This window comes from Scomber japonicus, chromosome 17 (assembly GCF_027409825.1).
Source record: "Scomber japonicus isolate fScoJap1 chromosome 17, fScoJap1.pri, whole genome shotgun sequence".
Classification (NCBI taxonomy): domain Eukaryota; kingdom Metazoa; phylum Chordata; class Actinopteri; order Scombriformes; family Scombridae; genus Scomber; species Scomber japonicus.
Window position 1 is genome coordinate 3,149,325 of NC_070594.1, and position 27,619 is coordinate 3,176,943.

Consider the following 27,619-nt stretch of genomic DNA (forward strand, 5'->3'; position numbering starts at 1 on the left):
TGATACATATGAAGTCTTTAAACAGAGGTGTGATATCAGTGATAACAGCTTCCTGTAATACTCACAGCTGACATACTGTCTGAAGGGTCAAATCAACCTACCAACCACCTCCAATAATCAACTCAAACGATGAACCTTTCACCAAAAAACCTCAAAAACCTGCAAGATTCTGTTAAACACTGATGATAAAAACTCTCCATTCAACCCAAAGCTGGGAAAAAGAAGAGCTGTTACCATCGATGTCAACTATTAACACAACTGACACTAAAATACAAGTCAGTCAGTCTAAAATGAATAATGAGTAAATTGTGCTCAGCTGTAAAAACAGACTGTCGGTGGCTTCAGCTCTGATCTGAACACATCACATAAAGACTCAAAGAAATACCGAAAAAACAAGGTGACCACTTTAATTGTCATTGGGCCCCATTCATCAGTTGTACCTGCCAGTGTTAGTAACCCTATTAGTATACTAACATATACAGTGCTCACTCACAGTCACATATAATCATACCTCCACACTTAAATACTGTTCAGGGTCTAATTTGACCCATTTTTACATTAATGAGAAGCATGAGTGAATCATATTTTCATCATATTCATCATTCATTTAAAAAAAGCATGAAAACCAAATATTACACTCTCTCTGCTCTCTGAAAGCCTCACTAAGGATTAATCACTGATTTATGAATGGCTGATGAGGTAAACATCAATGATTTGTGGTTCCAAAACTATGTACAGAGACTAACTATGAGGGGATACTGAGAAAGGCCCAAATATGAACAGTATGTGAGGGTTAAATAACAACCTGCCCCCTCTGCTGGTGAAGACAAGAACTCCACCCACACCAACTCCACATCACATCTACCACACACACTTCACTCTGATATTTAACCCTCCTGTTGTCCTTGAGTCAAGGAAGGAAGGGAGGGAGGAAGAAGGAACGAAGGAAAGGAGGGAAGAAGGAGTGAAGGGAGAAGGAAGGAAAAGAGGGAGGAAGGGGGGAAGGAAGAAGGAAGGAGGAAGGAAGGAAAGGAGGGAGGGAAGAAAGAGAGAAGGAGGGAAGGAAGAAGGAAAGAAGAAGGAAGGAAAGGAGAGATGGAGGGAGGAAGGAAGGAAGGGAAGGAGGGAAGGAAAGGAGGAAGGAAGGATGGAGGAAGGAAATGAGGGAGGGAGGAAACAAAGAGAGAAGTAGAGAATGAAGAAGGAAGGAAAGGAGGGAGGAAGGAAGGAGGAAGGACTGGCATTAATATGGTATTTTTTGTTACCATGGTGATTTTTATACTCTACTACTGTTTTTATGTGGATGTTCTTATTGTAGGGTTTTGTTGGGTATTGTCTATTTCTTGTCATATTTTTTCATTTTACGTCTCTAACTCTGTCCTGTATTTATGCACTCAGCACTGTATTATGTCAGGGTGCAACTAATGATTATTATTATTATTTTCTCCATTAATTGATTAGTTGTTTGGTTGATCAGAGTTTCAGCTTGTAGTGTCTTCTCAGTGTATTTTCAAGAATTACACACACTTGTCTCTGTCAGTGGTTTTTATGACTCACCACGCTTTGTTTCAACAATCACAATCATCTCTGTTATGTTGCATCACATCCATTTATTTTCATAATGCAGCGTTCAGTATCACAAAACATAAACTTTAACTTTCTCCTTCCAAAAAAAAAAAAAAAAAAAAGAGCTCGCTGTGTCTTCCACTGCTGCTAATCAGCCACACCCACCTCATCAGTTAACTCAGTTCACCTGTTCACTCAGCTGCAGCTCATCAGTAATCAAGTCAGTATATAAACTCCTGTTGTCCACTCACTCTGGGCCAGATCATCATTTGCTTCATCTACATGCCAGACTTTCCAGCACTGATTCACGGACTGATTCCCTGCTTGCTTTTGACCTCCTCTCCTCGTGTCTTCCCTGGTAAACGTACCAGTCTTCTGTTCCTGACTTTGAGTATCGCCTGTTCCTGTCTACCTGTGGCTGTTCCTGTCTACCTGTGGCTGTTCCTGTCCTCCGGCTTCGGTCCTGTCAGGAGAGCCCAGAAACTCCAGCTTGGTCCACCTCATGTCCGTGAGTGCTACTGGCATTATCTTACCTGCTGTAACTGTCTTCAGTGACCATGAGCCCTGCCTGTCCCCCTACACATCCTGCTTGATACCTGTTCAGTTTCCTTGTGGACTATATAATAAAGATAATTTAAAACTGCTTCCTGGTTCTGTGCTGCTTTTGGGTCCTAATGCTTCCACACCTGTTACACACAGAATCTGTCACGCTCACCTCTTTAACACAGATGCAATACTTATTAATGGACAGCAGGGGGAGACCTTCAGCCACACATACATAAATAGATGGGTGAGTACTCTTACTTCCATCAAGGTAACTAATCAAACAATAATTTAATATAATAAAGGGGAATGGCTGAAACGCAGCTGACGTTATTCAGTTTACTATCACAGAAAATATTCATAGAATGTGGACAATTTTACAAAAATGAATCTTAAGTAAATCAAAATAGTTGCAACAAATCAAGTAAACTACTCATTGCAGCTGTAGAGTGTACTGCACCCTCACAGTATTTACATTATATAGTAATTATGAACAGTATTATACAGGCAGCACATTCATTTTATTTCACTCATGTTTCTCCAGACAGCTGCTGGTTGTTTTCTTCAGCATGTAATATTTGATGACTGTACTGCAGTGTTTTCACTTTATTGTGATGTGTTTGAGACGTACTGTATCTGTGTTGCTGCCAGGACTCTTAGTGTTTTCATTTCAATTAGGGTTTCCTGCTTAAATAGTTTGTCTGCAGTGTGTATGAGGACACATGTCATAATGAAGACACAAACTATTTATTACATTTTACACGTCACTGAGACCAAACTTTGGCAAACATCAGCCTTTATGATCCAGCTGATAAAGATTTATATTGCCTGTTAATGTTTGACTTTTGTTCCGGGTTTTTCGTTCCAGAGTTCAGAGCTGCTGTTCTGTGATCAGATTCCCTTAAAGAAGACTTCAGGTTAAAGATGAATACAGAGAGTTGAGACCTTAAAAAGCTCCTGCTGTCCGTTCCATGTTTGTTCTTCTTCTGGTTGGTTTCCTGCTTGAAGCTGCTCATTCATTTCACCTTCACTCATCAGCTAAAGGTAACGTCCTCCATCCTCCCTCCTTTCCTTCCTTCTTCCTTCCCTCCTTCCTGCATCTAAAGGTAACGTAAGCAACAGTTTCATCATGTTTGTGTCAGCAGCTGTTAAAATGATCTGATAACAGTACAGATGGAAGTTATACTGATGACTTATGGTCATTTGTTGATGCATTGATGGAATGAACTAAACTACAGAAGAAATAAGAAAAGCTGAAATCAAACATCTTTATTTCACATGTCAAAGTTTGATGTGAAATAAAGTCATGTTCTGTTTCTATAAATCGTGTCTCAGTGAGTCTGAGAAGTTTCTGCTCTTTATATTTCTGATGGAGACGATGTTCTACACATTAAACTGATAAACTGAACTGAAACTAATTAGTGTTAGCTCTCCATCATGTGTGAGACTGTGACTTTGTTTTTTATTCATTGAAGTCAGAACGTGATAAAGGAAGTCTCACTTTGTCATCATGATGACTGAGATATTTTCTTCTTTGGTGCTTTTATCCTCTTTTACCAACCTAGTCTGAATACACACATGGTGAGCAGATGATTTAATTACGGAGTTATTTTATTGTTAGTCACATGTTCAGCCAACAGACGCCATCTTGGTTTCAGTGCTCGAATTCAAACCATCACAGTTCATCCTGTAATGTTTATATCTCTCAGATCCCTTTTTGAGACTGTTCTCAATGTTTGGTTCTTGGTCCCTGACCTCAGAGTGGTGGATTATTAATTCAAATTAATTACTTTTATTTACTATCTTTGACAATTCCTTGTAGCTGATAAACAAACCTGTTCCTACTGTGTCCCAACAAGATTTACCTGAATATGAAGAGGAACTGTGTGCATCACAATAGATCACACGTGTTTGGTCATTACTGTAGTGGCTTTAGTCATTTAGAAATAGAAGACCTCCCCCAAATATACAGTACAGAACTTCCACTGGGAGTTAAGGTACAGTCACATTGATTTTTACATGTTAGCTAAATAAAATGATAAAAATAAGGCAGTTCTGGGGCGCAGGTGGTCGAATGGTTGGGGCACATGTCACATACACAGCAGACCCTGGTTCCACTCCCGGCCAGAGGACCTTTGCTGCATGTCACACCCCCCTCCTGTGATTTCCTGTCTCCACTTCTACTAAAGGTGTCTATGCCAGAAATTTTAAAAAAAGACAGTTCTGTTGAGTGTTGGTCAGTAAAAGTGAACTATGTTTCAATAAATGCTTTGAGTCAGTTGATTTATTGATCATAAAACAGTAAAAATCAGCTGTAATTACATTGGCAACAGCATCACTAGCTGGCAAGCTAATCAGATCAATAAACAGTTTGATGAGCTTTCAACACAACACTGACTGTTCTGTACAGACTGATGTGATTATGTTCTGACACATTTGACATGAAATCACCTCAAAGTGTTTGTTTTTCTAAAAGCTTTTCTTGTCCTTGTTAGAGAAGTTAGGTGACAGTATGGAGTCTCCTCCTTCATCACATTTTAATCAGCAGTGTCACTCAGTCAGTGAGGGACATTCACTGTCCACAGTCCAGCACAATGCAGCCTGCTTACTGATGAACTGTAATAAAAAGTCATAAACATGTTACAGTCAGAGATCTGACAATGTTTTAGTCTCAGAAATAGTGAAATCATCTTTTCATTGATGATATTCAGTTATTGAAGTAGCTGAGAGCTGCAGCAGCAGCAACATGTTTCTACTGTAGCTCTGCATTTACTGTTTAACATCAAGGTTCAAAGTTCTGATCATTCAAGCATATAACCTTCTGAAATAACATCCTTATTGTCCAACACTGACTAAAGGGCAGAAATATGATAAGATTGATAAATATAACTGATAACTTTGATCTACAGTGATATTTAGTTTTATAGCATCAGTCTTTATGTGTATTCAGTAAATGATTGTTTGAAGCCGTCATATCTCTGAGTGTAGCATGTTGACTCCACATTCAAATAAGTTAATTATTATGAAACATAACCTTATCATAATTTCATCTTCCTTATTTTCACAGTAACATTTTATTTTGTAACAGAACTTTTCAGACTTGTCTTTTATTTCATGTTGTTTTTAAGCAAACATCACATCAGGCATACAGCTCAGAAATGAGTTATACATTTGAGGAAATAAAGAATATGACATATTAAATCAATATAAACATCATTAAAGTCAAAGTAAATTAAAGGTGGTGTTCATATTCTAGTCAGAGGTTTCAGGGAGCAAAGTTTCATTGTTGTTTATCATTTATAGCTTTTTTATTATTTACTAGCTTGAGTGATTTTAATAGTTCAATTCTAGGAGGAAAGGTGCAATTTTCTCTTTATTAAGATTTCATATGTTTTCAGATGAGAAAGTAACGATGTAGATTCCCAATATGTGATGAGTTCATCCAGATAACGCCTGTTTGTAAATCAGCTGTTAGCCTCTCATGTGACTCTGAGATGATGAGCGGTTATCTGAGGGAGAACATGACCAAATGAACTGATCAGTGCAGCTTCTTGCTGATTTTCCCCTGAGCTCTAATGTGAAGCGTTTTGATGGATGATATTATTCCCTTTAGTCTCACAGATTAAATCTAACTGTTGTAGCTGCCACATGTTGGTCTGAAGAGAAGCTTCATGTTTTACTGGACAGAACAACATCACTGCTTCTCTATATACAGATATCACCAGATTTACAATGAATATAAATGTATTCACTTATTAGACAAAGACAAGCTGGTTGTTTAGCAGCTGGAAGACCAAAGAGGAGGAAATATTTAATATTAATGTCAGACGTCCAGTCTGCTGTTAAAGTCAGTCACTGATGTCCAATGTAAAGCTGCTCACTGCTCCCTGCAGTAAACAGCTGATACTGAGACTAAAGGCTCACTGTCCCATCATTCACTGAACCTGCTAATACTTAATAAACTAGCTGGCAGCTCATTTGTTCACCTCATCATGTTTGAGTATCAGGTTACTTGTTCCATGGAAACATCATCATATTCTCCACATAGATAATAATCAGAACCAGGAAAGGGATGATATGTGTCCTCAACTCCATAAAAGAGCCTGATGATAAGCAAACATCAACGTCCTGAAATTAAAGGGAAATAATTTATTTACCGAGCCAATCAAATCAAAGCATTTTGATGATGTCAGCAACTGAATGATCCTGCAAAAATGTTTGTATCATAGTTTTATAAAAAGTTTCAGCCTTATTCTAATAACATAGTGTGAACTGTTGAAGTGAAAACTGTGAAAGACATTTGTTCAGTGTGTGTTCAGTTCTTTGGGGTTCTGTTTCCATCAGACAGACAACAGTGACATTAGTTTGTGGACAGATGAACATGAGTTTCCAGTGAAATCTGTCAGATTGGTTCATGTCCTCACAGAGAGTCTTGGCAGGTTCCTCCTGTGTGTTTGGAGCTGAACTCTGCTGCAAGCTTCACTGCTTTAATATCATCTTGATGCTTTTGGACTTTGACTGTGAAGTTATGAGAGTGTGACAGCATCCTCAGATTGATGATGAAGGACTGATGAAGGAGAATCAGCTGCAGCTTCTCTCTGTGTTTCCTCTACAGGTGAAGGTAGAACCACTCTGTGACCACATGTGGATCTGAATTCACCTGGTGAGTATTTTCTTCTTTCTGACACACAGCTGGATGAAAATAGATGCATGTCATCAGTTTTTAAACACAAGTGAACTATAACTTGCTGCATATGAGCTCTGTAGTGGACAACAATACAACTGTATGAAAAGGAATCTAGTTAATGCAGTTTCTTCAACATGTATCCACAGTGGAAATCTTACAGTAATGACTGTGGTGCCATCTGGTGGTAGAATAAAGAATGACAGTGTGATAGACAGCAGTGTGTGTGATGTGCAGCTGGTTGTAATGAATGAGCATGTTGTGTTTGTGTGAAGGTGTTTCTCTGCTATGGATCAGAGTGAGGACAGAGAGGAGGGAGTCCCTCCCTCTAAAAGCTCTCTGTGTGGGGAACATGACAGCCAGACCAAAGCTCAGAGGTGAGATGAGGATCTCTAACTGTCCATCACTGTTCTCCACTCACATCACTCCACCATCATTATTCACACTCAAAGCTCTGTGTGTGTTGTGTTGAAGGACAGAGAAGCAGAACAGACCAGACTCTGATGAACTCAGTCAGCCGTCTGTCAAGAATCTGCGGTCGATGTTTGAACCTAAGAAGTTCAAACATGAACATAAATCAGCTGATCAGAGGTAAGAATGTAAAATCTTTGTTTCTGTTAGTTTCCATCACACCTCAGAAAATGTTGAAGTCTTTGTCATGAAGTCATGAACCACTTCTCATTCTTTCTCTGTAGTGTTAAAAACATGAAGTACAGCACCACATCATCAGATCTCAGTATGTTTTAAGGTTGATATGATCGTTCTGACTGATTGTCTGACTGCAGGTTTCTTCTTACTGATGTCACTGTGGTCCCACATTTCAGAGTTAATTTAATGCGCCCAGGTTTGTTAGTTCTGATAGAAATGAGACCAAACTCAGAGGATAAGACCAAACTTGTAATAAACTAGAGTTATCCTTGATGTATAAATCATCAATAAGAGGAAGAAGAATATTGAGGAGGAAATCCTCACAAACAGATAAACTGTTCCTGTTTTACACTGAGACATTAAACTTCTGTTCTGGCTCGTCCTGATCTCTGTGATCAAAACTGTGTTTTAACAAAGCTCAACTCATCATAGTTGTTCTTCTGTTGCACAGTATCTTAATACTCGAGCACATTGGTATTCTTGCTTCTTCATTTCATGAGGAAACATACCAACATCAACTTCTTCAGAGCTTTTAATCAGACACACTCTGAGAACCTTGATAGGAATCCCAGCAAAACTTAATCCAGACATCCCAAAATCGTTCAAAAATATTGTCCTAGAAATTAATATGTCCAAGAAATTAGACTTTGTTGTGATTTGGTGCTATACAAATAAAGATTGATTGATTGATGGCAGCTAACTACAGGTTGTGTTCAGTGACGACCAGTTGTGTGGTTTTTCTTGGTCTCCACCAACATCACTGAGACCTGATGTCGTCCTGCTGTCAAAGGCCTCATAGCAGGAGATCATGTTTGAGCAGACTGTGTCCTGGAAGATCAGAGATGCATCTGTGCTCTCTAAGCTAGTTAGCCAAGCTAACAATGTCAGTTTGTTGTAGCTGTGTGGATCAGTTTCTTACTGCAGGTTTATGTAGAAACACCTGATGTGTCGTAGCTGTCGTCCAACAAAACACACAATCTTCAGGATCAACACTGTAGTTACACTTGTTTTATCTCTTCTCTGTTTCCATCAGGATCCATCAGCAGAGACCAGATTCTCCTGAACCCAGCTGTGTGTCCATGAAGAGTGACCGGTCTAAGGGTGGACTTATTGACTTCAAACATGGACATCAGTCTGCTGATCAGAGGTCAGACTGCAAAATGTTTGTCTGTTATTATCCAACTCTCATAACATAACATGCACAATAAAACAAATTCACACCATGCAAATAAAATCCCACTAAATTATACAAACTGCCCTGACATCTCCCCCTGGTTTGTAGGTAGTTGTCCAGGCTACCTTGATACTAACTCTCCGTATCTTAACGGTCTATTACCTACGTTACTGCACTGCAAGTGTTGTACAGGTACCTGATCTCGTAGGGACTCTAAATCTGGTCGATCCAGTCTTGACCTAATTTCACTAGGGCTGCTTGAACTGACATTCATGCCTAGGATTGCTTTATCAGCTCCCAGGCTTGTATCTTTGACAATAATAGATCCCTTATTAGGTACCTTTACCCCAGCGACCTCAAAGTCCAGAAGAACATACCCCACATAGGGAATCTTCAAGCCATTGTCGTGACCTTTGTCACCCTCAGAGTGAGAAGAATGGATGAAAGACCAAGTCGAAGTTCTCCTTAGTTTTCTTTATTACCAATCAATGGAGACAGAACTTTGATCAATTTGAGGCTTGTTAAAGTGTCCCTGGTCAAAATGGAGCCTTCCTTTCTGTCTCTCTCTCGTCTGCCTGCGTTTATACTAAGTTTACACCCCACCAATGTATACATTTTCCCAAGCATGAGCAATCTGCTTTTCATCCTTAAAAGGACAAAATCTATACTTATTTATATTCCCAGTTCCAATGCCTTTACTGTTTGACAACCTTCAGATTATTAATGACCGTTATACAGGATGAAACCAGATTTCCCATGAAGACACTGACTGTTATCTAAACTATACTTTAAGGCCTCCACAGACACAGAACTTTTTAGCTTAGAACTACAATAATAGAAATGCATAGATCTGTAGCAGAAAATACACTACACCATTTTCTGCTTTAAGAGTCAGCCACCCCAGTTTTCCAGCACCGTTCAGAGGGACATGTTGGAACCATTTCTGAAAAAAGGACTCAGAAAAGAGTGTTACTTGAGATCCAGTAAAACACATGGGATTTTCACTCTTCTATATCATGTCGAGTTTCTGTCTTGAATTTCTCTCTCCAGTCACTCAATTCACCTGAATTATGGTGTGTTAGTGTAGGTGCTTTTACCCGCGAAGTCCAGACCTGCTCCTATCCCAGATGTTCCCCCTCCAGGGCCCGAGCCTCCCTGCTGGCCTCAGAGAAGGACAAGGTTGGCTCACGTTGCACCAGAAGCTGGAGCTCTCGCTGAGCTGCGCCGGTCTTCAGACCCAGAATTAGCTGATCTCGAGCAGTGTTTTCATCTTGCGCTGAGCCCTCTGGGTCCTGCTCCCTTGAACTTGAAGCGAATAAAAACAGCACTACCAGCTGGTGTATAAAATGTTCCAAATAAAAACCACAATAGAATGTTCTTATTCCTTACCACGCTGACACCTTCCTCTTCAGACAGTGTCTGAGACCAACTGCAGCCACAACTCCTGACGACCGGGGGAACCCTGGCGGTGGCCTTCTCACACGGCCTCTAGCTTCACGCTGTGCCACTGGAACAAACTGCACCACTGTAGGGGAAGAAACACAGGCTCACCTTAATGCCTAGCACCACAACAGGGAGAGTGTGCTTCTCTCACACAATCTGCGACTTCCTACTTTCCTTTACATAGCTTTCATTTTGTGTGTCAGTCACAGCGTCCCTCTCTGCTTCCGGGTGAGATCCAGCTGGTGTCTTCCAATTCTCCCACTCACACACACCCTCTTCAGCTGTCCTGCAGTCCTCTTTAATAACCGTCTGTGGGTTTGACACTTCACCCCTCAAGGTCCATGATTGGCCTGTCATAATTTACAGCCTGCAGCTTGTTTCCATCCATTAGATAGTCCCAAAGGCAGTTTTCATTTAATAATCCAAGTTAAAATTAAAGTACATGCAACTCTTTAGTTAGTGCATACGTTGGGGGAAAAAAAGGATCAAACCATGAAATGAAGTACTAAAAAAAAACACTAACATGCACAATAAAACAAATTCAAATCATGCAAATAAAACAACAAACTGCCCTTCTGACATTTACACTTATTTTATCTCTTCTCTGTTTCCATCAGGATCCATCAGCAGAGACCAGATTCTCCTGAACCCAGCTGTGTGTCCATGAAGAGTGACCGGTCTAAGGGTGGACTTATAGACTTCAAACATGGACATCAGTCAGCTGATCAGAGGTCAGACTGTAAAATGTTTGTCTGTTATTATCCAACTCTCATAAGAAGAAGTTTGATTGACTGAAACTGTTTTTACACACACTTTATGTGTGTAACAGTTTTTAAACAGAGGTACAAAGTCTTTACAGAGACAAATGATCAGAGGTCAGACAGAACAGCCGAGTGTTTTACCTGGATCCACTGTGATAGAACACAACACCTTTAACACTGAGTGTCATTATTTATTCTGAGACTTCATCTTTTCTTCACAGAGTTCATCAGCAGAGCTCAGAGGTTCTCAGTGGTCAGTCTGTCCAGCAGCATCAAACACCGCTAGACTCCATATTTATGGTGTGTAAATGTAAAGCACAGCTACTACTGCTAACTACAACAGCCACAGACTAAATACTAAACTACCATTCTGGTCCTAACAGTGTCCATGCTGCACTCTGTAGACCAGCAGCTTTTCAGTCTGTCACTGATCATCTGATGACTTCTACCAGTTACATTTACATTTGATTCTGTTCCAGCTGCTAGAGGAGAACATCAGCAGGTTTGTGAAGAATGAGCTGAAGAAGATGCAGAAGGCTCTGAGTCCAGATTACCCAGAATGCTTAGAGAGTCAGAGTGAGGATGAGGAGGTGTTGGACGGTGAGGAGGAAGAGCAGAGGAGGAGCAGCAGAGAGGCATTTCTGAAAATCACAGTGCACTTCCTGAGGAGAATGAAGCAGGAGGAGCTGGCTGAGCGTCTGCAGAGCAGTAAGAGGATTTTAACAGATTTAACATGATGGAGAGGAAATGGAGGCAATATGGGAGAGGTTTATATTTCAAACTCTGCCGTTAATATGATGCACACATCTGCATCAGATCTATGAATTCTTCAGAGCTGAAAACAGTCAAACTGTTTGTCCACAACTGATGAGCTGAATAGATTTCATAGTGGAGGAAAATATAAACATCTGCAGTTTAATGTTTACATTCTACCAATTTACTGTAGAATCATCTGATTGATTTCATTTATTTGTTCATTCAGGAACTCGTGCTGCAGAGTGTCAACGTAAACTCAAGTCTAGCCTGCAGAAGAAGTTCCAGTGTCTGTTTGAGGGGATCGCTAAAGCAGGAAACCCAACCCTTCTGAATCAGATCTACACACCGCTCTACATCACAGAGGGAGGGACTGCAGAGGTCAATGATGAACATGAGGTCAGACAGATTGAAACAGCATCCAGGAAACCACACGGACCAGAAACAACAATCAGACAAGAAGACATCTTTAAAGCCTCACCTGGAAGAGATGAACCAATCAGAACAGTGATGACAAAGGGAGTGGCTGGCATTGGGAAAACAGTCTTAACACAGAAGTTCACTCTGGACTGGGCTGAAGACAAAGCCAACCAGGACATACTCTTCACATTTCCATTCACTTTCAGAGAGCTGAATGGGCTGAAAAAGAAAAAGTACAGCTTGGTGGAACTTGTTCATCACTTCTTTACTGAAACCAAAGAAGCAGGAATCTGCAGGCTTGAACATTTCCAGGTTGTGTTCATCTTTGACGGTCTGGATGAGTGTCGACTTCCTCTGGACTTCCACAACACTGAGATCCTGACTGATGTTACAGAGTCCACTTCAGTGGATGTGCTGCTGACAAACCTCATCAGGGGGAAACTGCTTCCCTCTGCTCGCCTCTGGATAACCACACGACCTGCAGCAGCCAATCAGATCCCTCCGGAGTGTGTCGGCATGATGACAGAGATCAGAGGGTTCACTGACCCACAGAAGGAGGAGTACTTCAGGAAGAGATTCAGAGATGAGGAGCAGGCCAGCACCATCATCTCCCACATCAAGACATCACGAAGCCTCCACATCATGTGCCACATCCCAGTCTTCTGCTGGATCACTGCTACAGTTCTGGAGGATATGTTGAAAAGCAGAGAGGGAGGAGAGCTGCCCAAGACCCTGACTGAGATGTACATCCACTTCCTGGTGGTTCAGTCCAAAGTGAAGAAGGTCAAGTATGATGGAGGAGCTGAGACAGATCCACACTGGAGTTCAGAGAGCAGGAAGATGATTGAGTCTCTGGGAAAACTGGCTTTTGAGCAGCTGCAGAAAGGCAACCTGATCTTCTATGAATCAGACCTGACAGAGTGTGGCATCGATATCAGAGCAGCCTCAGTGTGCTCAGGAGTGTTCACAGAGATCTTTAAAGAGGAGAGAGGGCTCTACCAGGACAAGGTGTTCTGCTTTGTCCATCTGAGCATCCAGGAGTTTCTGGCTGCTCTTCATGTCCATCTGACATTCATCAAGTCTGGAGTCAATCTGCTTGCAGAAGAAAGAACAACATCCTGGCGGTCCAAAGTCTTTAAAGAAAAACCTGAACCAACCCAATTCTACCAGAGAGCTGTGAACGAGGCCTTAAAGAGTCCAAATGGACACCTGGACTTGTTCCTCCGCTTCCTCCTGGGTCTTTCACTGCAGACCAATCAGACTCTCCTACGAGGGCTGCTGACACAGACAGGAAGTAGCTCACAGTCCAATCAGGAAACAGTCGAGTACATCAAGAAGAAGATCAGTGAGAATCTGTCTGCAGAGAGAAGCATCAATCTGTTCCACTGTCTGAATGAACTGAATGATCGTTCTCTAGTGGAGGAGATCCAACGGTCCCTGAGATCAGGAAGTCTCTCCACAGATAAACTGTCTCCTGCTCAGTGGTCAGCTCTGGTCTTCATCTTACTGTCATCAGAAAAAGATCTGGACGTGTTTGATCTGAAGAAATACTCTGCTTCAGAGGAGGCTCTTCTGAGGCTGCTGCCAGTGGTCAAAGCTTCACATAAAGCTCTGTAAGTGGATGAAACACTGGATATATGAACTATTTTAAATATGTTTAATTTTAAATATGATGAATAAAACATTTTGTTTTCTTTACTAATCTTTGTTCAGGCTGAGTGGCTGTAAACTCTCCGAGAGAAGCTGTGCAGCTCTGTCCTCAGTTCTCAGCTCCCAGTCCTCTAGTCTGAGAGATTTGGACCTGAGTAACAACAACCTGCAGGATTCAGGAGTGAAGCAGCTTTCTGCTGGACTGGAGAGTCCACACTGTACACTGGAAACCCTCAGGTCAGGATACATCATCCATAATTCTCTTGTCTTGAATAATGACAATAAAGCTGATTCTGACATTAAATACAGTTAACAGTTGCTTTTTTACATTCAGACAAATGTAAATGATTCTGCATATATGTGGGATTGTGGTACTTATATGATTAAAAACATTTTGTTATCAACCTTTTATGCTTCCAGTCTGCCAGGATGTCTGATCACAGAGGAAGGCTGTGCTTCTCTGGCCTCAGCTCTGAGCTACAACCCCTCCCATCTGAGAGATCTGGACCTGAGTAACAACAACCTGCAGGATTCAGGAGTGAAGCAGCTTTCTGCTGGATTGGAGAGTCCACACTGTACACTAGAAACTCTTAGGTCAGGATATAGCATCTGTAATTCTCTTGTCTTAAATAATGACAATAAAGCTGATTCTGACATTAAATACAGTTAACATTTGCTGTTTTACATTCAGACAAATGTCAGTTATTGTGCACATTTGTAGGATTTTTGGAAATGGTTAAAACATTGTGTTATAAACCTTATGTTTCCAGTCTGTCAGGATGTCTGATCACAGAGGAAGGCTGTGCTTCTCTGGCCTCAGCTCTGACCTACAACCCCTCCCATCTGAGAGAGCTGGACCTGAGCTACAATCATCCAGGAGACTCAGGAGAGAAGCTTTTGTCTGCTGGACTGGAGGATCCACACTGGAGACTGGACACTCTCAGGTATGAACAGACAGGTGGATAATCTCAGGTGTGGATGTAACAGTTTTTGAAGATCATGTGATGTGAGTGAAACCTCTTGAAAAAGCTAGTATGTCGACCTAACGTTGTTCTATAATTAAACTTTCAGGTTCTCCTGGTGTCCCTGAACTCATCAGAGGAGAATCCATCTGTTATTTTATTATTGATGTATTTACTGTTTATTATAAAGAAGTTCACTTGAATCATGATTTTTATTCAGAACTTTCTAACCCTTTTTCTTCTTCTTATTGTGTCATCTATTATTACTACTAGAACAATGCACCCTGCAGCATGTTTACTTGCCACAGACACACGCTCATAGATTAATAGAGCAATGAAGAGAATGTATATTTGTATATGAAGGTCACAATAAGTATGCAGGTGTGGATTGGCCATAGGGAGTACCGGGACTTTTCCCGGTGGGCCGGTCAATAATGGGCCGGTGGCTGCCGTATTTTTGTTTACTTTCCCGGCCCAGGGGCAGAGACATGCACCGGCCCACAGAGCTCCGCTGCAGCCTGCAGACACAGCAGAGGCCCATTGGCTTGTCTGTCTAAAGAATACCTGGCCCAGTGGCCCTATGATAGGCTACAGAGGCCCAGGAGTCCCACCCACGCTGGTTCTTGACCCCCCCCCCACCCCCTCGTCCAAGCATCTTTGCAATCAGATGAGAGATAGTGAGAGATACAACTACAACAAAATGGACAGTGCGGCTAAAAAGCGAAAAGGCGGAGCGGAAAAACAAAGAGATAAAAAAAGAAAAGCTCTAGCAACCGACGCTGCTACGAGCAAAAACATTTCAGAAATGTTTGCTGCGGGGGCCAGCGTGACCGGAGCGGCTTCAGGAGTGGGTCCCTCTCAGCAGCAGGTGGACAGTGAGTCAAGTGAGGCTCCCGCTGCCATGGTGGTGCAGGAGGTTGAGGACAACTCTCCACCATGTGGACGTGATGATAGAGTTTTAAGCAGGTGTGTGCCTGCAGCATGGTGTGAATAAACACTCATTAAATGTTCAGAACGGTTACTAACTGTCTATGAACTTTACTTAACATAATAAATAGCAAACTCTGCATAGTGTGGTGTGTTACAACTAGGCCTAAATCTAGTTGTCTTAAGTATTGGAAAACAATAACCATATTCATATACTATCCTGATTAATTGATTAGTTGCTTTTATTAACCACTTAACCACTATTTTCATCAAAGGATGCCACATAATTACAAATCTGCAAGCTTACAACTCACATGTTGCAATGTGATGTGGTTTGAGCATGTAGATCTGCTATTTTCACAATTTTTGATAATTTCTACCTATAATGACATCCGCCAAATCAGGTCACCAGAGTTAAAGTGTTTTAAGTGTCAACATGCACCGTTCTTTGTGCCTATAGTCTAATATGTTCATGATGGACATTGATCTAACGACATAACACATATGTAGTCTATGATGCTTTACATATTTTTTTCAGTCACCGTTTAAAGTTTATGGTTTATTGCTCGTTCAACAGTTTCACATTATACAGTTAAAACTAAGTCAAGCCTATTCAAGTCTCCAGAATAAAAGGGATATTGTTCAGTATACTACTGTTATTAAGAGCTTGTGTGTTTAAATGTACATCAACGTGAGTTGGCACAGTATCTGAGCATGGATTGTAGTGGGTCGGTCTGGACCAAAAAGTCCAGGGCCGAATTTTTGTCCCAGTCCAGGCCTGTAAGTATGTGTCCCAAACACACTTGGCTTTATTTCAGAGTTGGCTTGTTGTATTTTAGCATTGTGAGGAAAATTGGTCCGTTTAAAAAGGAGAAGTGCAGCAGCTGTAAATAAATCAATGTGCATATTTTAAAAAAAAAAAGACGCAGAAAAACAGAGTAGCACGGGTCATTTCTAGTAACTACGTCAAACTAATGAATGTATTATGGAGTATACACAATGGTCTTCATGTGACAGCTCTTTATATTGTTATGATCTTTTCCTCCTTCAGTTATGGTCAGGTGGGAATCCCAGACCTAGTCAGTGTGTGTAAAATAATGTTAATTCACCTGCACTAATTTAAAAGTTTCCTTCATAAATGACTGTTGGTTAGTGTTAAACTAGTAAGGATTTTTGTATTAATCTTTATTGCGCTCTTGCCTTGATGACGTCATCCAGTCTAAAAATGTGAGAAATGAAGTGTTACCCCCCCCACCCAGAAAAGAACAACATAAACCCAACCGAAAACCGTGATATGAACCGAACCGTGGATTTTGTGAACCGTTCCACTACAAGAAGTTATGTACATCTTTATATAGAATTTATATAATACATGCAATGATATGTCTCCCAAGGGAACATAACAGCAGTGCAGGAAACGGAGTCTAAATCCATGTGAGGTTTATCAAACTGAACTGCATGTGTGACTTGGTGTGGAGCTGTCCATGCTCTTCTGAAGTGTTGATTCTTCTTTCTGGTTTTGTCTGTTTTCCACTGCTGAGCTGCCATTCATCATTGACCTTAAAAGTCAGGATGTTGTCTGAAATTAGTTATACATAACCAGGAGTCGGAGAAACATCCTGCTCTCCAATTATAGTTGTAGGATATTCAAACCAAATTAATGAACAAATGCATTTAATAACAATAAAATGTTTTGCTGCCTTAAAGGTTAATTTATTTTCTAAATTCAAAGTTACTTCTTGGTGGCTCTGTGATTAGCACTGTTGGCTCACAGCAAAAAGATCTTGGGTTCAGCTGGAGCCTTTATCTGTGCTCTGTTTGCTAGTTCTTTCCATTGTTAAAAATGTGTGGCAAGTGGGGGTAGGTAGGTACTAGGGGTGCAACGGTACAGGTAACCCGCGGTACGGTCCGTACCTCGGTTTTTGGGATTGGGTTCGGTCCGGTGGGGGGATTGGTCTAATGAACTGCAACACACAGCTATAAGGACGTTGTGCGCTCATACGCTGCATTGATGGTCACACAAACACATACAGTCACTCACTCACTCACTAGCGCACTTTCGCTTGCTCAATACATATTCCAGAGATTGTAGCTAATTTGCGGGCATCAGGGAGCTGCTATCAATATATGGGAGACTCCCGCACAGACTTTTTGAAGGGCAGGGGCGAACAGCACGTTCTCGCCACTGAAGAGGGCAGTTTAGTGTGTTTTTGCCAACCAGGAGGGCACCGTAGAACGCGTTTTGGCTCCCAAGAGGGCACTTTAGCGCGCGTTTTTCGACAGTTGGGCCATGAGGGGGGGTGACTGCCCCCCCCCCCTTGTGCACACCACTGTCCGCATGTATTCAACGATGAAACTGAAATGAACCCACACCTTCTCTCTGTCGACTCCTCCACTAGTGCTGCCATGCCTCTTTGTTTTCTTTTTTCCACTTCTGTGTGTGAGCTGCACCTTGAACCTGCTCCAGTTACTGTGTGAGAGGGGTTGAGTGGGTGGAGGCACAACAGTGATTTGACATTAAGTCACGGGGAGGGCTTTTCGCCTGCCTGGACACGCACACACACACACAGTGGCCTGTAAAGCATCAATGCAAAATGAATTGCAAAACTGAAAACCTGTGGTCCATTAGGTCGTATTGTTCCGTGCAGAGCGGAACAAATGCTTGTGAGTACCGTTGCATCCCTAGTAGGTACCATGTTGTGAGGTTACACGTATGAATACACTGTCAAGGGTTTCAGGATAATAAGGTTAGGTGGGTATTACGCCCTTAAAAGCCTAACAAGTTGCCAGACAACACCACCTTGGGAGTTTCACCCAAAATTACTTTTTAATAAGACACACAGGTTCATTTACTCATTAGGCAGGAGACATGGCTCCGAGTTTTAAAAGGGTACACTTTACTACGAAAAACATTTCTTTTAAAACACCACACCATTCATAGAGGAAGAGGGGAAGGGAACCTAATCAGGAGCTGAGGACTGCTGGTGGGACCGGAGCAAATGAGGGAAGAAGGATCCCAACAAAAATATAAGTCACCTAGGCACACGTGACAGTAACACACCAACCCTTTAGTGAGGTAACCCAGGAGCCCAGGGGAGCACAGCACACCCAGATCACCAGCACCACCACTGGCCTTCAACAACTGAAAAGGGATCAAACAAATTAGTTTGGTTGTACCATATGCAAATTAACTTAAATATAGATCACCAAAATACAAACTAAAAGTCAGGTTTAAAATAACCAAGCTAAACAAAGTAATAACTACCCAAAGCAAAATAGTTTATAGAAAAATGGTAACAAATAGCAAAGAAAACAGAAAATGACCTGCACCATACAAATATCCAAATTACATAAAATCAATCACAAATTAACCAAAATCAGCCAAAGAAATGGGAAGGTAGAGCAGCTGAACCAAATTGATTAATAAACAAAAAAATGATCAAAATTATACAAATTATACTAAAAATAAGGGGGTGTAGTACCACACTCCACTCAATTATATGTTTAAGATGTAGGGATTAAACTAGGGCTGGGCGATAAACCGAAAATTTATCGACACCGAAATTTAGGAGGTAGCCACACGTTCATCTGAATGTTTTAAACACCAACCCTTAAACATATATATTCATGCCGTACATTGTTAGAAAGCTTAGATTGTCCTGATTCATTCAAGACCACTCACAACTTATATGGTTGCTCACAGCCGTAATAGTATTAGCGGTTAGCTCGGCTAGCCACTCAGCTAAAGTAAGCTAACGGCTATAATGCTACATACCTTCAAAGTCTTCCCTTTATCCACAACGATCATCTTATGACTCAGGACTTTCTGTACAGCTCGCCAAGTATCCATTCTGCTGAAATATGAAATCCGTTTCCTTCTAAACGAAATACTTTCCTCAGTATGTCAACATGTATTTAGTCCAACACGTAACGTAATAACACAAATAACAAACCATATACAGTCCGTTTACATCGTTTCCTGACCTGCGCGTCCATCTCAGAGTACACGTGACTAGATGTTTACGACCGTGAGCCTCTCCTGCTTCTGACGACACCACACACAAGCCAATCGGTGTTTAGGATTAGGCAGTAGGCTACATGTCTCCAAAGCCAATGAGGACATGTGACCGACAACAATGACGACATGGCTTTGATTGACAGCTGTTCCAGCCTATGGAAATATTTGGTGAAATGAAGTTGATAACCTTTTAGCCAATAGTCAGAGGTTTCCAACGGTGTATGACACTAAGTTATCATGTTTGGCTGTCCATAAACAAACTCCAAGCGTAACCGGCGTGCGCCCTGTGCGTAAAAGAGTTGAACCATATATCATTACGCACTCGGCATTTTGGTACACGGTTGGTTCTTCTTCGACTTGACATATGACTTATAGCAAGATAGATAGATAGATAGATAGATAGATATGGCCAAACAAAGAAAATATGGTTATATATAATAATATAATATATAATAATAATAATATGGTGTCAGCTTTCATTAGAGACCAATATTTTGATTGTAGGCAAAGGGGTTGCAGAGTTATAGGTGTTTGATTGTGGTTATACAGCTTTGGTAACCAAGTGTCCATTTGGAGTCTCCAAAAAGGACCTAAGGAAAACGCATGGACATACCTGTTGAAAAATAACTGAAAAATTCATCTTTTGGTCTTTTGATTAGATATAACATATGTTATATCTATCGCTCTGGTGGTAGCTGTCGTCCATTTATCGTTATCGAGGTGAACTGCTCAATATATCGTGATATTTATTTTAGGCCATATCGCCCAGCCCTAGATTAAACCCAGTTTAAAAGTTGTCCACAGTTCATGATGTAGACAGACTAAAGCACAACTGCAAAGCAACACCAGTAAGGCAAGATGAACACACAGCATAAAGAGCAGTCAGCTGGTGAAACTTTCAATAAACAATAACGTAATGTAAGCATTGCTAAACTGAACTGAAGATTATTATTTTGAAATCAGCAAAACTACCCAATACTATTTATTTGTACCTATTTATTCATTTTTTAATATACTACTGATTTATGATATTTGCATTTTCTCTGGGATTCCTGGGAAATAGTGGATCTGGGTTAGTAGTTTGTGTGTTTTGTTTTTCCTTTCCTATCATTATTGTTATTATTATTGTTATTATTAATAATAATTCTAATTTAATTATTTTATTTAATGTAATTTATTATTATCATTATTATTATTATTATTACTTTTTTCAATTCTGCTGGGGGTATGTGAAAAAGGAACTAGGAACTGGAGTTGGTCCTCAGTGGCTGCTCACTGCTCACGGCTGCTCTCCAACAATTTAAAAATGTTCCTTTTGATATTGAAGTGATGACTGGCTCTATTCTCAGGACAACATGCAGAGATCAATATTTAATCTAGTGATGTATCATGTGGGAGGACATATTTGTTCATCACATCTTCTTCTTCAGGTCTTTTCCTCTCAGACTTCAGTGAAAGAATCCAGCACACAGTTGAGACAGATGAGTTTCAGCCTGTTTCTGTGTCACTCTGACAAACTGAGGAACACTGCTTCATGTTGAACAGCAGTTAGGACTCATGTTGGATAGAAAATCATTCTGACTGTGTTTCTTCCTCCAGGGTGGACCATGGTGGAGAGCACAGGTTAAAACCTGGTCTGAAGAAGTGTAAGTGTGGATTGAATTTGATTCATGACAACTAAACAGCACACAGTCAGTTTCTCTTTAAATACAAAGTTGGTCTTTGTGGTATTTATTCATTAAAACATTACTGACAAAATGTGTCATCATGAAACTTTATAGAAATGAACAACAGATCAGAAGTTAAACAGAGAATAAATCCATCAGGTGTGTCAGATGATAAACTGCTGCTGTGTTGTTTCTTCTTCTCTTCATCAGATTTCTGTGAACTCACACTGGACACAAACACAGTACACAGATTCCTCAAACTGTCTGATAACAACAGGAAGGTGACACATGTGGAGGAGCGTCAGTCATATCCTGATCATCCAGACAGATTTGACTACTGGGACCAGCTGCTGTGTAGTAATGGTCTGACTGGTCGCTGTTACTGGGAGGTCGAGTGGAGAGGAGGAATTAATATATCAGTGAGTTACAGAGGAATCAGCAGGAAAGGAAAACGTCATGACTGTGTTTTTGGATGTACTGATCAGTCCTGGAGTCTGTGGTGCTCTGCTAATGGCAGTTACTCTGTCTGTCACAATAAGATAAGAACATACATCCCCTTCTCCTCCTCCTCTGTCTCTAACAGAGTAGCAGTGTATGTGGACTGTCCTGCTGGCACTCTGTCCTTCTGCAGAGTCTCCTCTGACACACTGATCCACCTCCACACCTTCAACACCACATTCACTGAACCTCTGTATGCTGGGTTTAGGGTCTGGCAGTCTGGTTCGTCAGTGTCTCTGTGTCCTCTGTCTGAGTGAGAGTCTCCTCCTGTGGAGACAAACAGTCACACTGCTGACTGAAGACAGCTGCTGGAATCACTGTTGACTCTGTTAACCAGTGAACAATAGAAACAGGAAGTGACAGCAGCTTCCTGTGTTTAAATGTTGATGGTGGACGAGGTTTCACTCTGGTTTCATTTGGATCACTGACTGTGCTTTAATGTCAGAATATAGTTTCTATTAGAAGTAGTGAAATGATCTCCTCTGGACTGAATTGATGTGTAAAAACTGTGTTGACTCTGATATTCACTTGAGTAAAGTTTTCTCGGAGCAGCATCTAGCAGCTGTTAGTGGCTGTTAGTTATTCCATTTTATCAGGATCTTAAAGTGAAGTTTTTCCTGAAAATGTCCACCAGACATCCCAGTCTGTTTGACATCAGCTCAGTTTGTGTTCAATCATTAACATCAACGTATGTTTCTATGTGATGTATGTATATAATAACATGTATGGGCTGCTTTCCTTTAGGTTTTCTTGCCTCTGCAGGTGCTATAAATATTATCTTGTAAGTCCATGTTTGCTGGGCAGCTTTGGCTGTTTTACACTTTGGTAAAAATATTCATTCACTATTATTCAGAGTTTTGTTTTTTACATAATCATCACATTTATTCTCCTTGCCTTAAGTAGATGTAGTATAACATTACACATCGATTGTGTATTTTGGTGGTGTTGTATTTATTTTTACATTTGTGAGAAGCATGAGTGAATCATATTTTCATCATATTCATTTAAAAAGCATGAAAACCAAAGATTACACTCTCTCTGCTCTCTGAAAGCCTCACTAAGGATTAATCACTGATTTATGAATGGCTGATGAGGTAAACATCAATGATTTGTGGTTCCAAAACTATGTACAGAGACTAACTATGAGGGGATACTGAGAAAGGCCCAAATATGAACAGTATGTGAGGGTTAAATAACAACCTGCCCCCTCTGCTGGTGAAGACAAGAACTCCACCCACACCAACTCCACATCACATCTACCACACACACTTCACTCTGATATTTAACCCTCCAGGGGCCTGTTTCAGGAAGCAGGTTCAACTAACTCTGAGTTAAAACCTTAACTCTAGGTTGATCAACTCTGAGCTGTCAAACTCAGAGTTTTCTGTTTCAGAACAAGTGTTAACAGTTAGTTCAATCAACTCTGAGTCAAAGTAACTCTGAGTGAAGGTCGTGCATGAGAAGATACCAAGCCCTCATCAATGGAGCACAGATAACATGATTCACCATGACAACAGGAGAAACAAAGGGCTCAGTCCTCCTACTTCTCCCCAAAGGAGTTAGAAATATTAATGAATACATGCAGATGATGAGTATATTTAAGAAAAGACAGTCAACAGTGAGTATTAATGAAAAAAAGAGAAACATTTTGTCTCGAGTGGTCGACTTATTCAACATTTATATTCTGTGTATGTGTGTGTGGCACATTTAACATTCATGCAGACCCCAACAGGTACAAAACATAGGCCTACTTGGCAGCAACTGAATATGAAATATAAAAATATAGCTCAAACAAGTAAGGTATTGATTACAAGCAATTGTGGTGTTGTTTAGCCTGCCCTCATTAAACAGCATTTAAATGCTACATTCAACATGTTATATATATTTCAGTAGTTGATGAAATCTTCTAAGCAAAGAAGAAAGTCAGCCATCCCAACACTGCCAGTATTTAATATTGTCTATTTGAAAGCAACACCTACATGCCTTTATACATACAACACTACAAAAGTGTAAATGTTTAAGTGCAATAGTCAAATTTAGTTTTATGTTTGGGCACTTTCACCTTAATTTAACAGTAGCTGGAATAGAGAGAGAGAGAGAGAGTTCCTCACTGGTAGCGAACCAGCGACATTGCCACTGTGAAGCATGCGCAGTAACCACTTGGCTATCAATCACCTTCAAATATTGTCTTTGTGACAGCCTGACGGTTGCCTTGGTAACATGAACTTGAACAGAGAACTTACTCTGAACTGAGAGCATGTCCATGTAGTGTCGTACAGACGATACGAGGGCTGAGAATATTGTTCAGATAAATTATCGATTGTACAGAAAACTGGAAACACTCAAACAGAACATCATCAGAGAATGATAAAACATCCCAGCGGGTCTGATCACCCTGACGGAGATTTGTGATTCGTATTTGTGCTTCAATATTAACTGACTCTTTAAGAAAAGGACACACCATGTCTGACACCTCCTTCAGTCTGCAGGCTTCAACTAAAAAGGAGGAGAAACTCAGGGTTAGATAAAGAAAACTTGCCAGCGAGCAGGTTAGGTTCACAGAGTATGTTGCCAGGGTAACTGACTCAGAATTAAGCTGAACTGGATTTGTGAAACCGAAAAACCAGAGTTTTCCTCATCTCAGGGTTAACTAACTCAGAGTTCTCACTAAACCTGCTTTCTGAAACGGGCCCCTGTTGTCCTTGAGTCAAGGAAGGAAGGGAGGGAGGAAGAAGGAACGAAGGAAAGGAGGGAAGCAAGAAGGAATGAAAAGAGGGAGGAAGGAAAGTAGGAAGGAAGGAGGGAGGAAGGGAGGAAAGGAGGGAGGGAAGAAAGAGAGAAGGAGGGAGGAAGGAAAGTAGGAAGGAAGAAGGAAGGAGGGAAGGTCGGAAGGAAGGAGGGAAGGAAGGAGGAAGGAAGGAAAGGAGGGAGGGAGGAAAGAGAGAAGGAGGGAAGGAAGAAGGAAAGAAGAAGGGAGGAAGGAAAGAAGGAAGGAAAGGAGAGAGGGAGGGAGGAAGGAAAGGAGAGAGGGAGGGAGGAAGAAATGAAGGGAAGGAGGAAGGAAAGGAGGGAGGGAGGAAACAAAGAGAGAAGTAGAGAATGAAGAAGGAAGGAAAGGAGGGAGGAAGGAAGGAGGAAGGACTGGCATTAATATGGTATTTTTTGTTACCATGGTGACTTTTATACTCTACTACTGTTTTTATGTGGATGTTCTTATTGTAGGGTTTTGTTGGGTATTGTATATTTCTTGTCATATTTTTTCATTTTACGTCTCTAACTCTGTCCTGTATTTATGCACTCAGCACTGTATTATGTCAGCGTGCAACTAATGATTATTCTTATTATTTTCTCCATTCATTGATTAGTTGTTTGGTTGATCAGAGTTTCAGCTTCTAGTGTCTTCTCAGTGTATTTTCAAGAATTACACACACTTGTCTCTGTCAGTGGTTTTTATGACTCAGCACGCTTTGTTTCAAACAATCACAATCATCTCTGTTATGTTTTTCTGTCATTTATTTTCATAATGCAGCGTTCAGTATTACAAAACTTTCTCCTTACAAAAAACCTAAAAAGAGCTTGCTGTGTCTTCCACTCCTGCTAATCAGCCACACCCACCTCATCAGTTAACTCTGTTCACCAGTTCACTCAGCTGCAGCTCATCAGTAATCAAGTCAGTATATAAACTCCTGTTGTCCACTCACTCTGGGCCACATCATCATTTGCTTCATCTACATGCCAGACCTTCCAGCACTGATTCACGGACTGATTCCCTGCTTGCTTTTGACCTCCTCTCCTCGTGTCTTCCCCGGTAAACGCACCAGCCTTCTGTTCCTGACTTTGAGTATCGCTTGTTCCTGTCTACCTGTGGCTGTTCCTGTCCTCCAGCTTCTGTCCTGTCAGCAGAGCCCAGAAACTCCAGCTTGGTCCACCTCATGTCCGTGAGTGCTACTGGCATTATCTTACCTGCTGTAACTCTGTCTTCAGTGACCCTGAGTCCTGCCTGTCCCCCTACACATCCTGCTTGATACCTGTTCAGTTTCCTTGTGGACTATATAATAAAGATCATTTAAAACTGCTCCCTGTTTCTGTGCTGCTTTTGGGTCCTACCGCTTCCACACCCATTACACACAGGATCTGTCACGCTCACCTCTTTAACACAGATGTAATACTAACTAATGGACAGCAGGGGGAGCCCTTCAACCACACATGCGTAAATAATTAGGTGAATACTCCTACATCCATCAAGGTGACTAATCAAACACTATCTAGTGGACAGATAGCAGAACTACATGTGATGTGTGATTTCTGACACTGACTGGTTAGACTGGTTTTCACGTCACTCTGATGTTGTTTAGACTTGTACTGTGAAGTTATGAGGATGTGACAGCGTCCTCAGATCAAAAACAGACAGCAGGACTGACGAGGGAGAATGAGCAGCTTCTTCTCTCCCAGTGTTTCCTCTACACATGAAGGTGGAAAGTGTCTGTAAGTTGACCTGAAGTGAGTTCAGCAGGTGAGAATCCTACCAGAGAAATCTGTAAATGTCTGATGAACACCATCACTTTGATCACATTGTGTTGTATCACTGTTTGACTGCAGCTCAAATGTTTCTTCATGCTGATTGGCTGTTTAAACATATGTATTTGATGCCTGCTGGTATAAATGTTTCATAACCAGGTTATTTTGTTACTTTAGAAGGATTTACATGTAGGATTGTTAGTGATTAACAGGGAAGTGTAGTGTATTTTCTGTTACAGATTTATGTTTTAAGCATAGGCTTTTAACACGACAATGTTTAATTTTCACTTATAGTCACTTTTAGTAGATGTTTGTTAGCAGCTAAGGTTAATTTGGATACTTATGTTGTCTTGTATTATGTCCCTGTAGCAGTGATATTAGGTTTATTCCTTTATGGAAGCTCAAAAGCTTCCAAGGGGGGAATATGTAGTGTATTTTCTGTTACAGATTTATGTTTTCCTAATACGTAAGAGTTTTTGCTCTGTATGTATGGGCTTAGCCTGAACCTGGGTTCCCACAGACAGTCTTCCTATGGAAACTGGTCTCATCCTGTGTTAGGGTCATTTATCTTTGGAGGTTGTCAAACAGTAAAGGTATTGGATCATGGGAACATAAACAAGCATATAGTGTGTCCTTTATATAGATGAAAAGCAGAGTACTCATGTTTAAGATGATGTGTACATTCTGGGGCGTAACTTTAGTATAAAAGATCTTACACGTAAGAGAACAGAAGAGACAGGCAAGGAAGGCTCCATTGACCAGGGACACTTAGCAGCCTCAGATTTGATAGAGTTCTGTCTCCACTATTGGCAATAAAGAAAACTAAAAAGAGCGTTGACTTGGTCCTTAATTAATCCATTCTTATTCACTCGGAGGGTGATAGAGTTCACCACAGAAGCCCAACAGCAGTTTGATTTTAATGTCATCATCAGTGAAAAATGCAGGACGTGTCAGAACTGGTTGAACAGCTTTGATCAACTTGACTAAAGTTCATTTTTTAATTGTGTTCAAACTTCCATCTTACAACACTGAGACTGACTCTGTTTAACAGTTCATGTCTCTAGATGGACCAGAGCCAGCTGTAAGGGACCTTAGAGGCTGCTTAGGGCCCCTCAGCCTTCAGGGGCCCAAACTAACAGAACATGTGAACTATGTTTGAGTTTAACTGTTAAACTTCTGCCACAGTTTAAATATTTAAAGATAAATGTGAACATTTAACTCACAGGTCATTGTTTTCTCTTGGTGCTAACTGACATCCCAACATCCTTTTTATTGGTTCAAGATATAACAAAGCAACAAAGTTACATATTAAAACAGTTTTGAGGATTTTAATAAATAACAGCTTTGGAGGACACATGTTTTGGGGACTAAAACTAGAAAAATTGAA

The 27,619-nt window shown here is 40.9% G+C and overlaps 1 protein-coding gene across 1 annotated transcript in view; it reads left to right on the top strand.

Annotated features, from left to right (window-relative positions):
- Positions 1-27,619, top strand: part of LOC128377470 (NLR family CARD domain-containing protein 3-like) — a gene marked incomplete at its 5' end in the record, with an annotated part of 227,995 nt that overhangs the window by 27,383 nt on the left and 172,993 nt on the right. The window contains 3 exons of the mRNA XM_053337422.1: positions 13,125-13,605; positions 13,706-13,879; positions 14,413-14,504. Coding sequence (XP_053193397.1) covers positions 13,125-13,605; positions 13,706-13,879; positions 14,413-14,504 — 747 coding nt within the window. The remainder of the gene's footprint in view (positions 1-13,124; positions 13,606-13,705; positions 13,880-14,412; positions 14,505-27,619) is intronic.